This window comes from Taudactylus pleione, unplaced genomic scaffold, assembly GCF_031769625.1.
Source record: "Taudactylus pleione unplaced genomic scaffold, aTauple2 ptg000915l, whole genome shotgun sequence".
In the NCBI taxonomy this organism is placed as follows: Eukaryota; Metazoa; Chordata; class Amphibia; order Anura; family Myobatrachidae; genus Taudactylus; species Taudactylus pleione.
The window spans coordinates 381,430-397,912 of record NW_028285316.1 but is presented as its reverse complement, the minus strand read 5'-3'; the positions used below and the strand labels follow the sequence as shown (position 1 = coordinate 397,912).

The 16,483-nt window shown below is 43.2% G+C and overlaps 1 protein-coding gene across 3 annotated transcripts in view; it reads right to left on the bottom strand.

Moving 5' to 3' along the window:
* Positions 1-525: 525 nt before the first annotated feature.
* The window catches only part of SLC24A2 (solute carrier family 24 member 2), a 244,196-nt gene continuing 228,238 nt past the window's right edge, over positions 526-16,483 (bottom strand). For all 3 annotated transcript variants that reach the window (XM_088459587.1, XM_088459589.1, XM_088459588.1), the window contains 3 exons: positions 8,319-8,408; positions 4,410-4,576; positions 526-1,632 (listed from right to left, as the gene is read on the bottom strand). In XM_088459587.1, coding sequence (XP_088315713.1) covers positions 1,383-1,632; positions 4,410-4,576; positions 8,319-8,408 — 507 coding nt within the window. In that variant the 3' untranslated portion in view covers positions 526-1,382. The remainder of the gene's footprint in view (positions 1,633-4,409; positions 4,577-8,318; positions 8,409-16,483) is intronic.

The following is a 16,483-nucleotide window of genomic DNA, read 5'->3' as shown; positions in this document are numbered from 1 at the left end:
CGTCTCGATAGTTAAGAGAGTGTACAGGTGAAGGAACATGGTCTGACTGGTAAATGCTATCCTGTTGGAAGACATAGGTGGATCTTTCTCTCTCAGAAAATGTGACTATCTTCACTCTGTATTGCTCTTCCATTTTTCTCTCTCTAACCCCGCTACTTACCTTCAGGATGCCGACACTGGGATTTTGACGTGTGTCGGGATTCCGGCATTCTGAGCACTTGAATACTCATAGTCGGGTAAGGTACAGAGGTAAACAAAGTTATAACTTTGGAGGTGGCCAAACTCCTAACGCCCTGATTTGGAAATGTATGGCCACATACTGTATGTGATCTGTCCATGATGCACCCAGAAAATGGTGAAGCACCTGTTTGTTTATATATAATGGTACCTACACATTGTTACTGTTTGTTTATATGAATTTTGTACTGTGTGGCACTTGCACATTGTGCAGAAAAATAAGCCGTTAACCAGAACACAAACATCACACAAAGAATATCTCTCTCATGCTTATTCCTTTAAATTTGTTTATTTTTTTGCCATAAATAATCTTCACCTTTGCAATCAGAACAGGTCAACAAACTGTCCCACCCCCCATTCCCCGACCTGGAACATTAAATCAAAAGACTAGTAACAGGAGTCCTTGACCATATGCTTGTTATACTATGTAGGCATGTTTACTTTATCCATGTATGACCAAATTTAAATGTAAGCACTACTGGGCTAGAATACATTACACCCATATGGTTCTTCTATGTGAAGTGCTTCAATACTGCCATCAATAAATATATTATAAGTAAAAACATAGGATACCGTACAGTGTGCAGCACACCTAAATCTCTTGTGTACATTTCATACCCTGAATCCAGATTGCCACATGTTCATTATACTCATTGCACAAGTGGTTTCTATACTACCGAGTGGAGTTAAATATATCTCTTGTTCCACAACAATCCTTTCAGACTACGCTAAAGGCAGAAAAGTGTTGAAATAATACATCCACAGTGAGGGATGATACACTCACTCTATTCAAACCTACTTGACACATATGAATCCCAATGAGTTGATATTACTTTTATTAGTTTATATAAGTAGATTCCATTTTTTATCTAATATCTCTCTTTTGTTGAGTATATCCTGCATATTAATATATATATATAACTCATATGTAAAGAGAGTAATAGAGGAATACAACGTGCATTAGAAAATGTACAATAGGAGTTTGTATAACTTCTAAAATCTCCAATAAAAGAGCCACAAGTTGATCTTATAACCGCTGAGGGAAGTATGTCAGTGCGCACGCTGGCAATGCTTTTGGACTTCTGACGGTAAAGACAAGCTCCTGCCTTTTCTGGAGCATGTGTTTCACTATTCTTATTTCAAGTCTAAATAGAAGCTGGACATTGGATGATACGTTTCTCAAGAAGAACGCTGAGGACCAGGAAAACCATGTAGAGACCAAACATCATACAGCCCAAGATCTTGTTCATCCTCCACTTGCACACAGCGATGGAAACGATGACGAACAGCAGCATTATGAAAAGGAGGACAATCGCACAGAAGAGGCCATTGCTGCTGACTGCTACAGGCGTCATGTGGTTAAATATGGAATAGAGCAGCCAGGGCATTGGGAGACTGTCGTGGAGAAAAAAACAAAACAAAAAGATTTTATGGTGCAAATCAAAGATCTTCACAGACAAAACCAGAACTAATCAATTATGACAGTATAAGTTTTATGCTACACAAAGGCTATCACTATGAGACACTTTAATGCCTGACTGAGAACCTGCAGCATGAACAAAACCTATTTTGTCTATGGTTTGCAGGAAAAAAAAAAGAAACAAAAATTAAACAAATCAAAATGTCATAATAGGTTGAAATATTTAAAATTCTGTGTCTAAGAGTAAGATTAAGGCCCTGCTTGAGAGGTGCACGCAATCCCATCACCACTGCACCTTTGTAGGCAGGAACTGTATGAAAATATGCAAATGTCGCAGCTGCCTGGATTTGTATTGAGACGCCTTCTGGCGACTTCGCAAATCCAACCGTTTGAGTACAAAGACGCAGCATCGGACACAGATCAGTCGATTATTAAAGTTCTGAGTAACCCTATGTTTGCGCAGAATGGCTGTTGGAACTGCAACGCCAGAGCCTTTATAAATGAGTATTGGATTGCAAATGCAGGCTTCAACACGCCCCAAAAATAGTCACAACACACCTGTGTTTGAGTCTCCATCCCTTCACTGCCTCCTACAAACGGCCCCTGCTTGTCAATAACTATGCAAATAAATCCTCACTGCAAAAAACCAGAACACTTTTTGAACGATAACAAGCAACATAATTATGTGAATTAGCAAATTCACCATCAGCTGCTGAATGCATATCCAGCAAACTCCTTACTGCATTCGCTGCTTGGACATTGCAAGTACTCCCCTATCTGCGTGCTGCTCTTGGTGATGGATCTTTGTTGTTCAAAACACTTCTGACTGGATCGGCTCTGTACATCGTCATTTTTGCCTTCATACTCCTGAACATCCTGTTTGTACTGTATTGCCTTTTTCCACTGCATTGCATCTGTCCACTTTAATCATTCTTTATTTTAATAACTAATTCCTGCACCCACTACTCACACACCTCTCTTTATATATCACTTTTGGAGCTGCGCTCATACATTAGCAGCACTGTTCTCTTACCTGTATTTTTGAACATTTAATAACTTTTACCCACACTGTCTCTACATCACACAGCCTCCACTCTAGTTTTCATCTTACTTACCTCGTCCATAGTATGAACACCCTTACTTCAATCACCCCCCATATTCAGTGTCCACATAATCCTCTACTTTATCCATCCCTATTCTCCCCTCTTGTCTCCTCCACTTGCTGTTCCCCCTTTTTTCTCTCATCAGTCTGCTTTCCAATCCTCTGCTTCTTTCCCCTGCCTTTCCTGTTCCTCCACTCCCAACCACCTCTCTCCCTCCATGGCTTTGTTACCCCACCACTAAGCCCCATTCCCTCCTGGTTCAGTCTGTCACCTCCAGGGCTGCCAAGAGAAATTCTGGACACAGATACAGCAACATCCTGTGGGGGCCACAGCATGTTGGGCATGGCTGCACCCATTAGTGGGTGGTTCTAGCATGTGAGATGCACCCACTATTAGGAGCATGGCATAGCACCCAGCAGCTGGGACTAATGTAGTCACTACTGTATTAGGATTGCGGGACAGTCCCATAATAACTGCATTTTTAGCAGGATGTATTTAGATGCTAAAATGTAACACAATAATTAAAGTGCTACAACTTTATTTTGTGCACCTCTTAAGTAAATAACACAAACAAAATCTATTTTCTGTCATAGAGATAGATGTATGAAGAATTTAAGTTTGACATATCAGGTCATCTTATACACACACATTCCGCAGCACATATCCTAACCCACTGCTCCATGCTCCTTCCTCACTATCTACCCAGGGGCAGAACTATGGGAGACAATGGAGGCGCCTGCCGCCAGGCTCCAGCACTGAAGGGGCACCTCCTCCATTGTCCACAACATATTCACCCCACTTAGGGCTGTAACTATGTACCGGCACCCCTTCCCGGCACCTGAGAAGCCACCATACACTAGTAGAGAGCTCCATGTCAGATCATCAGCTTCTGCTTTTGTCTAGCTATAACCTGTCTGCATGCGAATATGCAAATTGCTACATTACAGTGTCAGCGGCTGTGACGGGGACACCAAATTATAACTTGCCTCCGGGCATCTGGGATGAATTTACGCCACTGTATCTACCCCATCTGTGTCGTCCCTGTCTGTCTGCCTCTCCCCTTTAGAATATAAGCTCTCACGAGCAGGGCCCTCGTCCCTCACGTGCTTTTCCTCCCCTTCTCATAGTATCTTTTACTCCTAACTCCTCAATTCGCACATAACATTTGGTTGCTCATGTCCTGCTGCTTGTGTTATGCAGCTATGTGTATATACCATGTCCTTGTTCTGTATTGTTTTATATTACTATTTGTGGCGCCATATAAATAAAGGATAATAATAATAAAAGAGACATCGCTTATCCATCCAGATGCAGGTGCCATGCGATTCCAACACATGCGCAGTAATTGAAACATTGTCCAATTGCAAATATATCGACATTGCGTCAATCTCTGAATCCCGCCCTAACACTCATCTGATCAAATGGGATAAAAAATAAAAATCCCTTAAAAGGTCTGTGGGATATTGTTGAACAAGCAATGTATCCCTGATTTTTGATTGCGGGGAAAAAAATTACTATTAACGTTATTACTACTGAATAGTTGTTCCACATTGTGTTTGTGTGTAAAAGTAAAATCTATCTGCTTTTAAATATTATAGAAGAAACTTTTGTAGTGAGGAAACATTGTGCTGAAGATTCATTTTACTTACCCAACTGTGATGTCAAAAATGTTACTTCCTACTGAGCTAGATACTGCCATGTCTCCCAGGCCTTTGCGTGCTACAATTACGCTAGTTATGAGGTCAGGAATAGAGGTGCCGGCAGCTAATATAGTGAGCCCCATAATTTCTTCTGTAATGCCAATAGTCTCTCCTACCTATAAAAGACAATTGAAACATAATTTAGTTTAACAAACATATTGTACATCAGACTATCATTCCATTACTCTAAAGGTGCACACACACATAGCGATGTGCTCACGATCTGACATTGTGCACGATTTCCCTTGAAAACTGTCCCCGGCAGCTCTGCACACGATTTGGAGTTTGCAGTGTGCAATCTTCATACGATCTCTTCTGCATCCAGACTTTTCTCCAGTGCATTTGTATCCCAGATTGGCAGATCTGCTCTATAGCATGGCAGATCTGACGATGCGATGTACGACCAGCGGGGACGCGCATCGCATCGTGATCGTGAGTGGGGACTCATGATTTACTCATGATTTGGGCCTATTTTACATGATCTGTTGTTCCAATGTGTCGGAATCGGCCAGATTGTGTAAAATATCGCTATGTGTGTAGGCACCATCACTGTCTAACACAAACTATTAAACACTGTCCTACAGATTAGTTATCTCGTGCCAGCTGTGCAGTATTCATTTTTTTCCTTGCCGAGAATGAGCTAGTTATATAGTTATAGGGGGAGATGTACTGAGCTCTGGGAAGTGATAAACTACCAGCCACTGAGCTCCTGTCATGTTACAGGCTGTGTTTGAAAAAATAACAGTTAGGAGCTGATTGGTTGGTGTTTTGTCACTCTCCAATATATCACTTTGCAGAGCTTAGTACATCTGCCCCATAGTATTTAATCTACTTTGAACAAGAAGAATAACATAGACATAAACAGCAAGATAAGGGACTAAAAAAGATGTAGCATGCATCCAAAAACGTTCATTGCATCTTCCATCTGGCCCACATGGATATGCATTTCTATATTATGTGTATACTCCCAATTTTTTGTTGGATGGTCATTGTCGTTGTCAGGATGTTAAAGACAGCAGCTGCAGCTACAGCAAATTCACTTTTAGCAGTTACTAGAGTATCCCACAGCCTTGTCACTAAAGCTGGGCATTCACGTCCAGATAAAATGCCTGACACAACATTTTATCTGGCAGCCTGCCAGCCCGCGACTGCCCGCGGCATCTTTGGGCTTTATTAGCCCTGACATCTGCGCTCCGCCCACGGGGGGAGGAGACATTTCCCTGTTCCTTCCATGGGAAGGAACACAGGAAATATCTGTCTGTCGGCCGCGGCTGGGCATACACTGCCCAATGCGGCCGACATTTTAACTCATAAATTTTGCATCGGACGGGCATGCCGGACAATCTAGCATACCCGACCAAGCGATATTTAACCCTCGGTCGCCCGCACTCAAGCTACAATTATCGGGGTGATCCGCGGATATTGGGCGGATCGCCCCGATAATTGTAGCGTGTATGGCCAGCATTACTAAACATCTAGAGACTAGCCAGCTAGTCCAGCATCGTTCGTCCTTCCCACAGCACACAATCCCCTACTTATGCTCCATCCCATGCACTAGCTAGGGGTATAATACAGCAAGAAACCAATTACACCCATGTCCTCCACCTGTGTGTACCTGTGTGCATGAAACTTTCAATGTTTAACCCTGTTTGCAGCATGAGCCTGAAGACACCCTGAAAGCGTACCAGTCTCTCTCTAGTAAATATGGTAAAAAACTGCTGTCTTTGCCACTATATATATATGAAGTCACTGTATTGCATATACACTGTGGGGGTCATTCAGACCCGCTCGCAAGAGGGTCGATGTTGCCCCACTGCGCATGCGCACGACGGAGGGAGCTCCGTCGTGCGCATGCGCGAGACACGACTAGCGACGGGCTCTCCGTCGCTCCGGGTCTCGCACCAAAGGGGGCGTGCTGTCGATGTTGATTGACAGCACGCCCCCTTTGGTGGGCGTGCCGGGGGCGTGGCTGCCAGACGGAGGCGTTCCCATGGGAACACCTACCGTCTGAAGCCGGCCCCACTGACATCGCTAGTGATGTCAGTGGGAGTGATTTTGGCTCTGATAGAGCCAAAATCACTCCAGGGCTTGCAGCAGCGAGACCCTACCGCAGGGTCTCCGTCGCAAGCCCGATGGTCGCGATGGTCTTGACCATCGCGACCATCATCATGGACGCTCGCATAAGCCGTGGGTGGTAACCCACAGCTATGCGAGCGTCCATAAGGCCGCTCCATTTTCATGTAGGAGGGCCCTGATTCAGAGCGAGCGCTCTGGTCAGAGCGTCCGGCTCTGAATCAGGCCCTCTATACAGCTGATCGTTTCTGACCAACTTGGTCTCTTACTACATCTTTGGATATCAGATAAGCGCTGTATTTGTTCTTAATCTTGTACTTTCATTTCCTATAGTTATTTGGATATAAGGCTATAAGCTTGATTTTTAAATAGGATTACTCTATGTTTTTGTGTTCTTGTTTTAATCCAAGCTGTTACCTGATAAAAAAGTTTTTATCTGACTAATTGCGGTTTGATGGAATTCCTCATATGGTTAAAGAAAGCTCAATTGTATTTTTTATTTGTACGTGGCCTTTGCACTTTTTCTATGAATACACATTACAGGTGGTGCTTTGTTTTAGTGCACTAGTAGGTGCTCTTTTCTCTATTTTTGCTTTTTATACAGATTCCAGGCAAACATCCTGTTAAAAGCCTGTTTTCTTTCGTGAGAAAATGTTCGTGGCTAATAGGATCTCTCCACTTGTGTCAAAATATCTCCCACCTTGTCCCTTCCGTTCTGCTAAAGATTTGCACCACTTATCCACACTCATTTCTTGCTTCTTCTATGGATTACTGGACTTTCCTCTAGCCTGCAAACCTTTAAGCATTCCCTGAAAACTGCTCTTTAGGTGAGCCTATCAAATTGCCGAACCGCGGTCTTAACCCCTCCAGACTGTTTCACCTGATTACCAGCCCTCTACACAGTTTACTTAAAATGTACATCTATTCTATTTCTATGCTCAGACAACCTATTGACCTCCACACCAACATTATTACTGACTGGATCATTAGTCCCACCAGGCGCTTTTTCTCATTGCAATCTTGCTGGATCAATATTCACTATGTGACGCTTAACATCTATCTAACTTTTATTTTCCTCTAGTCAGCAAGTTTGTGAGTAGGGCTCTCTTACCTGTTTAATAGTGCAATCGGTTCCTGCAGTAATGTATTATTACACCTTCAAATCTAAACCAAAATTAATAAAGCTGTGACCTTTTTTGTTATCTTATAATTATCATGTGGAAGGAAAGGCATGATAACTAGTTTACCTTGTTTGTCACTGTGGATGGTGTATGCTAGTGCTACTGTATATAAATAAAGGCTGATAAATAAATGAATAAAAAAATATTAGTTTAATTCTGCATTGTATTTTGGTATATTAGGGTACTATATTACTGTATATGCTGGTCAGATGGTATTTGCAGAGGGGTAATATTCCATAGACAGGACTCAGAGCATAATGTTTGTTATCCATCCTACAAAGGTCCCTATATGAATGGACAGCTTACTGTCTATTACAGTCAGTTACTTACTATGTTTTATTCATGGTAGTTACTTAGAGGCTAGTTTAAATAAATGTTAAGATTTTCCTTTTATTGATTACTGTATGCTTTGTAAACATGCCATATAAATTGTACATTGATATTCCAAGTAGGCATTTCATAAGAAAGGTGCCTGGTCATCTAAAATGCTAAAAATAATTATTTTCACACTATATACAACTCAATAAGTGTTTAGGGCATAGAGGAAAAAAGGGGATCACAGAAAATGCCAGTTGCCTTATTCACCAATGTATTTGCTGCTTACCTGATGTGCCCACCAGACCATTAAATATGAAAAAATTGCAATCCAAGTGATCGATCCAAAAAAAGTAACAGGGAAAAATTTCTTTGAAGACTGTAAAAAAACAGATCAGGTTAAAGCTTTCTTGTAATTATAAAAAATAATGCAGTACAATCTCATCAGTGCATAACTGCACATTGGTCTGTGGTATGTGGTTTTACCATTTGTTTTTTACTGCTATGATTTATGTTAATAGGAAATAATGGATATTTATTTGAAATGTTTTATAGTACTAGTGTAGTAGCACATTGTTTATTACATTATACCAATAGCAGTGGATAATAATGGCAACGTGCATAACTATAAAATAAATATGTAAAGTTTGCTTTTCCTTGCACTATTTCCATAACAAAGAGTACATTATATATGCTCTCCAATTATTCTAAAGTGGCAATAGTGGCAGGAATTGCCCGGCAGGCCGTATGTACAATATGCATAGCCCTTTGTGGAAACTGCCCGGCTTTGTTGTGCATATTTAGCTGAACCCATGTGTGTGCACAATTATTCCTTTGAAGTTATCAGTGTTGGCTGCATTTATTATTCTTCACTCAGGTTAAGGTTAAAGAGCTATTTATTAATCAGATTCTAACCAGCATGCTACGGAAATGTGCAGACAAACATATAAGTATTATTTGTGTTGTAGATAAAAATACATTTGTTTTGCATTTGGCTGTAATGAATTAGAGACTCGCTGCATTCAGGGCTGCAGGATAAAATAAGATGGGTTTTTATTACATCATTTTCATTATCAATCTTCTATACACTTATATTCATTCACCACCATTAGTCCACATACATCATTTTAGGAGTTAAACAGACTTGTTGCTTGCTATCACTTCAAGAGTGGATCCTATATTCATTATATTCACAGGTTACATTCAATCCTTTGGGCCAAATTCAATTAGCCTCTAAGTAAGGATTAGCCATGAAGTAGTCCTGGGACTATTCAATTGTAGGCCATGTTAGCCCATGATAAGCCCGCAGGCTGCACTTTACGTGGATTTCTGTTCACCTCTTCCTGAGACTCGAACAGAAATCTGCGTTGTTGGGCTTTCTGCCCTTGTTGCGGCCAGTGCAAATGCGCTACCAATAGCTCTGGGTACTTATCCTGGAATCTACGGCTTAACACAAGTTAGCCGCAGATTTATCATGTGAGGAAAAGGGCTTGTAATTGTATAGCTCTGGGCATTAAAGTCCAATGCTACAACCCTTTTCCTTATGCGGTAAAATATTGAGGCTAATTGAATCTGGCCCTTTATCTCTTTTACTGTTGCAGTGTTTTACCTTCATATTATTTGTCTTTATTCATATATTCTTTTATCTATTTACAAACCCATGATTACTTTTTCAAAAGTGCATCTACTTTTATTATTTCATTTATATTTTTTATCTGTATTTTTAATATATGTTTAGTAACATATTCCTGTAATCACTGACCACCAGCAACTCTCATAGCACCTTTTGGGACAAGTGATTCACCACATTTATAACTACACAAGAGCAAAGGAACAGAAACAGGACCTCATCCAACTAATAAGCCATATGATTGTGAATCCCCAGTTGAACTCAGCCCATCCCAGTGATCCATGGCAACAAAAGCAAAGTACTGTATGACTTTTCTATATTGTCACTAGGTGGAATGGCTATGAGGCCTTGAGGTGATGGGGGTCTGACAATGCCAGGTCACCCCCATCTCCGAGACCACTGTGTCCCCGATCAGGTACCAACTCTGCTTGTCAGGCAGTAAGAGCACCATTGTCAGTCCCCTACTGAAATGATGCTATGGGATCCAACCAGTCACTGCTTTGTCCCTGATTATGGCCATGGCATTTAAATGTCTTTAGTGATACATGTCAAGGTTGGCTCAAGGCCTGTTCATTCAGTGCGGCTGCACAGGAGCACCACAGCATAGTGCTGACCAGGGCTGACCAATTCCCAGCAGAGCCAAATTACCAGTGGATTGGCTGGAGCAGTCGCCCTGCCCCCCCCCTACGCACACTTAGAATCCCGTGGTCAGTATTTTGTTACCTGCGGCTCATGCAGAACTATGGTCACCGACTCACAAGATGCCCCATCATCATCTCGCAAGACTTGTGTAATGCAGGCTGGCCAGCAGGCACAGGACTCAGCAAGGAGCATCACCTTGGGACAGGCAGCATAAGGGAGCAGATTTGGATGCTCCGTAGTGTGTTCACTTCAGACAGAAGGGGGTATTCATGAAAGCTTGGAGTTGTCTCTCTCCAAGCTTTCATGAATATCCCCTAGAGAGACAGTACTCGTTCTTCAGTTCACTAACTGAGACTGCTTTGGTACATACAATGTTTACTTTATATACAACAGTTATGCTTATGTACTGTTGCTCATATAATATATATAATGTATAGCAAGGATTTTTTACACAGCGTTTTTGTGGATGGTACCAGGGGCGTTGGAACAATTTTATGTTGGGGCAACATAAAATTGTTCCGACACCCCTGCGACCCCATTCACCCTCCCTCCCAACTCTCTCTCCCTCCCAAGTTGCTGGGCGCGCAGGGACTGGAGCTGCGGCCGCAGATGGTCAAGGTCTGTTGTTTATAGCAATAGGCTGAACTGCCCCTGCACTGCACGGAGGAAGAGGTGTAATGTGCAGTCTTTTAACTTAAAGCACGCACATTACACCTCCTCCTTCATGCGGTGCAGGGGCTGTGCAGCCTATTGCTATAAAACACAGTCTCTGCCGCGCCTTTCAAATGTTTGGAGGAGGCGGGCCGCCTCCTTGCCCCTCCCCCCGTTTCGATGCCCACAAATAGTATTGTTTATCTATTAGTTGATCTTTCAGAATAGATGGACAAAGGAAAACATATTTATCAAATGAATAACAAAAATAAAACTAATAATGTGAAACTACACCTAAATAACAAAAAAGTCTAATAAAATAATAGAATAGAATGTCTAAACATATATGTACAGTATACTGTTCATTTAGTGTACATGATGAATGGTAATTATAATACACTGTAGAGATAATAAGAGTTATGGTAGACTTACCTTTGTTAACTACTTTTCTTCGCGTTCCATAGGATCCACAGGGATAACCATGGGGTGTAGGTGGTTGGAGCTAATCGGGCAACAAACAGTCAAAGCTTCAGCTCCCAGGGTGCCCCGGGCCTCCTCCATTTATACCCCGCCCCCAGCTAAAGGCAGATCAGTTTTGTGAACAAGCCCAAGGCAGGAGCAGGAAAGAGGAGAAGGAAGAACAGTACTCACGAGAAACACTTTAACAGAATATGAGGGAATCAGTGACCAAGAGGAAAATACGTAATAAAGCCAGGTGCGTCACGGTGGGAACTCTGTGGATCCTATGGACTTGGAAGAAAAAGAGTTAACAAAGTTAAGTCTACCATAACTCTTATTTTCTTCTTCAGGGTCCATAAGGATCCACAGGGATAACTATAGGGATGTCCTAAAGCAGTTTCTTCTAAGGGTGGGGATGCTTTTGAGCAGAAAGGAGAATCCGTCACCCAAAGGAAGCATCCTGAGAAAGACACAGGTGGCAAAGATGTCAAGGCGTAGAACCGGAGGAAGTTGTGGACGGAAGACCACATGGCCGCCCTGCACAATTGTTCAGCAGAAGCGCCATGGTGAACCGCCCAGGAAGGTCCCACAGACCGAGTAGAGTGTGCTGTAACTGTGTTTGGAACAGCCTGAGAGATTGTCATGCGGAGCCATTGGGCCAGAGTCTGTTTATTAGCTGGCTAGCCCCATTTGTGAAAGCCATACAACAAAAAAGGGAGAATACGATTTCATAAAGGTGTTGGTACAATCCACGTAGATCCGAACCACATCCAGGAAGGCTTCACCTGCAGAGAGGTCCGAGGACTGGAAGGCCAGAACCACAATCTCTTCATTTGAATGGAATTGGGATACCACTTTAGGGAGGTAACCAGCACAGGTACGGAAGACAGCTCTGTCTGGATGAAAGATCAAGAAGGGGGAGCGAGAGGAGAGCCTGCCAATTCAGATATCCTGTGGGCAGAGGAGATAGCGAGGAGGAAGAGCATCTTAGCCTACAGCCACTTGAGGTCTATTAAATCTAGAGGTTCAAATGGAGGAGCCTGTAAATCCCGGAGAACCAAGGGCAAATCCCATGGGGGCCACCAGAGGGACAAAAGGAGGTTGAAGGTGGATAAAACTCTGAAGGAACGTTCTAACATCAGGTAGGGGAGAGATCCAGACTGACAGTGCAGAAACCTGAACTCTAAGGAAGGCCAGAAGGAGGCCGAGGTCTAACCCAGCCTGGAGAAAGGCAAGCACCTGGGAAAAACAATAGGGTCATAGTTGCTGAGGGAGCACCATTGAAAGTAAGAGTGCCAAACTCTGTAATACATGTGGGCTGAAGAAGGCTTATGTGCCCTGAGCATCGTCTGGACCACAGAGCGATATAAACCCTTGGCTATTAAGAGAGATGACTCAAGAGCCACACCATCAAAGACAGATGAGGTAGTTCCGGGTGCAGGCAAGTGCCCCACGCTAATAGATCCGGCCATAGAGGAAGTGGAAAAGGAATATCTATGAGGAGACTCTGTAGGTCGGTGAACCAATGGTGCCTGGGCCAGGCTGGAGCTATCAGTATCACCGTGCCACCTTCTTGTTTCATTTTCAGAGAACCCTCAAAAGGAGGGAGTCGGAGGAAAGAGGTATGCGAGATTGAAGTCCCACTGCACTGCCAGAGCATCCATAAAAGGCAGATGAGGGGTCTCTGGTCCTAGACCCGTACCTGGGGACCTTGTGGTTGTGACGTGAGGCCATTAGGTTCCAGGCATCTGTTGTTGTTTGACGCCAAGAGTCTGCAAATCAAAGAAGTCGGCCCAACACCCTGGGATACCCCAGGAGGAGGCCCGCCCTATCAGGTGGAGAGTTTGTCGTAAGACTTGGAAGCTGGGTGTCTGGCTGACCAAGGCTGCTTTGAATGCGGCTTGCCGGTCTTGTGAGAACTAGGCTGCCTGGGAAAGGACTGTCCTTTTGCCTAACCTTCGGGGCGAAAAGACCGAAAGAAGAATGGCCTAGGGTTAGGGGCAGCTGCTGATGGCAGAAAGGCAGATTTTGAGGGTGCCACTCTAGCCCCAATTTTGTCCAACTCTGCACCACACAGCCTGCCTCCAGAGAAAGGTAAGGATTTGAGGGCCTTCTTGGTTTCCGTGATCGCTTTCCAGGATCGTAGCCACAGGACCCGGCGGGCAACTACCAAGGTCGCAGATGCTTTAGAGGCAAGGAGTCCAGTATCCAACGCAGCTTCTCCCAAATACGAGGTCGCTTCCCGGACATGGGAGATGTAGGCCAGTTGTTCCCTAGTAGAGTCTGATGGCAGGCTGTCCTCAAGCGCATCCTTCCATCCTTTGATAGCCTTAGATATCCAGGCTGTGGCCATAGCTGGCCGAGCAATAGTGCCAGAAAGCAAGTAAATGGATTTGAGACAAGTGTCCAGTTTTCTATCCGTGGCGTCCTTAAGGGAAGTTGCGGACGGTATAGGCAGCGTAGAGCTTCTGACAATGGTAGGCGGGACTTCCCACTTATTGCCTAATTCAGACCCGGACGCTAAGCCGGGATCGCTCGCTATGGGTGATTATGACTCGTCTGCGCATGCGTATGCATCGCAGTGCGCGTGCCTGGGCCAGCCACTGCGATCGCCAAACGATCGCTCTGTGCAAATTACCAGTGCGCTAGTTTGAGTGACAGAAAGGGACATCTGTGGGTGGTAACCGGGGCAGTTCTGTGTAAACAGGGTGTGCTTACACTAGGACGGGCATGGCTGGGCATTTTTACACCAACATATGGGAGTACATAATTAAATCGCAGCATCACTGCACACGTCACCTGGCTGTGTTTTTCTCTGCAGCACTCGCAGTGCCTGCGATAGCCTAGGGCCCACCACAAGCACTGCGTTTGCAGTCGATGGTTCTCTTCGCTGCTGATGTTTGCAGTCACAGATAATAGAGTAGCAGGTGCAACTCATTGCATTGTATAATTGCCATTTAGATGCGTTCTTAAGCCTAATTCAATTATTTTTCAGGTTACTCTTTTTGTTTATGATTGTGATGTGTTTACAGATTCCAAATACATTTAACTGCCCTAACAATTGTCCCCATATTTTATCATATTCAAATAAAATCAACATTGTGTTTTTTTGTATTTAAAGTGTAATAGGGAAAACTGTGAAATATATTTTTTTTATGCTTCCTTCTAGCTGGTGTGGGACTGCACATCCCAGCATGCCATTCCAGCATATATACATGACTTAATAGCAATACTGTGCCAGGCCAGGCTTGGATTTGTAGTTCCATAGCAGCTATAGAGGTTTTGTTGCCATTTTTAGAAGGTAAAAATGCATATAAAAAAGACAATTCACTGACTTTGGTTGAATTTTAAACAGTAAATATTTATTTGTTCATACAAACAATTTTTTTTTTTAAATATGGCTTTTTAAACTCAAAATAATAAAATAAACAAAATAAACAGAATAAAATTAAATAAATAGATACACGATTTTCTGGATGAATTTGGAATGGGCACACACTTGCAAATGTGGGTTTTGACTTTTGTGCCATCACCAAAGGTCCCTCCTTCACCTCCTACAAATCATAATTCACTTCCTAATATGTCTGGCACATATGATGGCAAGATACAAGCTCAAATTATTATTTGTATGGTTTCCAGGGGCACTAACCAGATCAAATTTTTGGCCATAAACTTCCATAAAGTTGGTGGAGAAATCTGGGTGGTAAAAATCCAAGATCATCAATCTTTGCGCTTCCGCTTTGCAGCCGACACCGGAGACTTCAATTTACGGATCTGGGTGGACTGTCGTGTACCCTGCTTGGAGCTCGTTCCAGCCACAGCAGGGCACTGGTCCACCTCACCTTATCTTTTACGCCAGTGAGTTGTTCTGTCATCTCCCTGACATCCTGGCTAATTGTCCTTAGAATGAAGGTTTGCACCACCATGCTGGCCTGTACTGCCTCAATGGCTGCAGATTGGTGTTCCACTGCCACCCTAAGGCCATTGATGACTTCGGCAAGGATGGCAGTGGTGGATGGGGGAGGCACAGTTAATGGAGTTTGTGCCCTCACCACATCCGACTGCAGCCTTTGATCCATGGCAGGTCCTTTAAAAATGAAGAAGTAAAAATTAGTATTTATACTTTACACATAAATAGACAGATACAGAGACAGGTGTATGCAAATAATTACCAGACACAGCATGCTGGCCATCTTGTTGAGGCACCAGATGGAGAAATTGGGCCTCCGATAATAACCTCCATTCTAAGGACCCCAACATATGTTTTTCTCTTTGGGTCAGAGCCAAGCTGTCAGGGAGGGGACCCCCTGGCCCATTAAGGTGTTGGATCCGTAAATTGATTTTTGTCCGGAGTCGGCTGCAAAGGTCACTCCATCTAATAAGATTTTTATTGCTACTTTTTTAGTTTCCAAAAACACTTGCTATGTCACAAATCATATCTTGAACATTGGGACAACAAAATATACAGTTTTTTTTATATTTTTTAAAGAATAAACAACGAAAACCAAGATGCATTTTTAAATTTGTATAAAAATGTTAAATATACATACCTTCTTCTAAGGTAATACACAGTATAATGAGTGGAGTGCTTCAGATTGATGATCTTGGTTAGTTCCACCCAGATCTCTCCACAAGCTTCTAATGGAATGTCATGGCCAAGATGTAATCTGGTTGGTGCCTCATGGATGAGTGTATCCGTAACCATACAAGTAATAACTTGAGCTTGTATCCTGCCATCTGATGGTGCCGACACATTTGGAGGTAACGTGTTTGTAGGAGGTGGACGAGGAACATCTGGTGGCATCTGCTAGTGTGTCCACATCTACATTTTCAACTGCTAGTTCCAATCCAAATTTGTCCAGAAAATCGTGTATCTCCTTCATGCAGTCAGACATACTGCAATCCTGATAATCCATGACTGCAAAAACCTAAAAGCCAGGCGTTGCCATTTATAGGCATGTGCGTACGCAGCTGTATTTGTGCGCCACTCCCACGCAGTGCCCTACGCAATACACATGCGACCAACCGACACAAACACACACCTATAAAACCGCACCTCCAAGTTACACTCA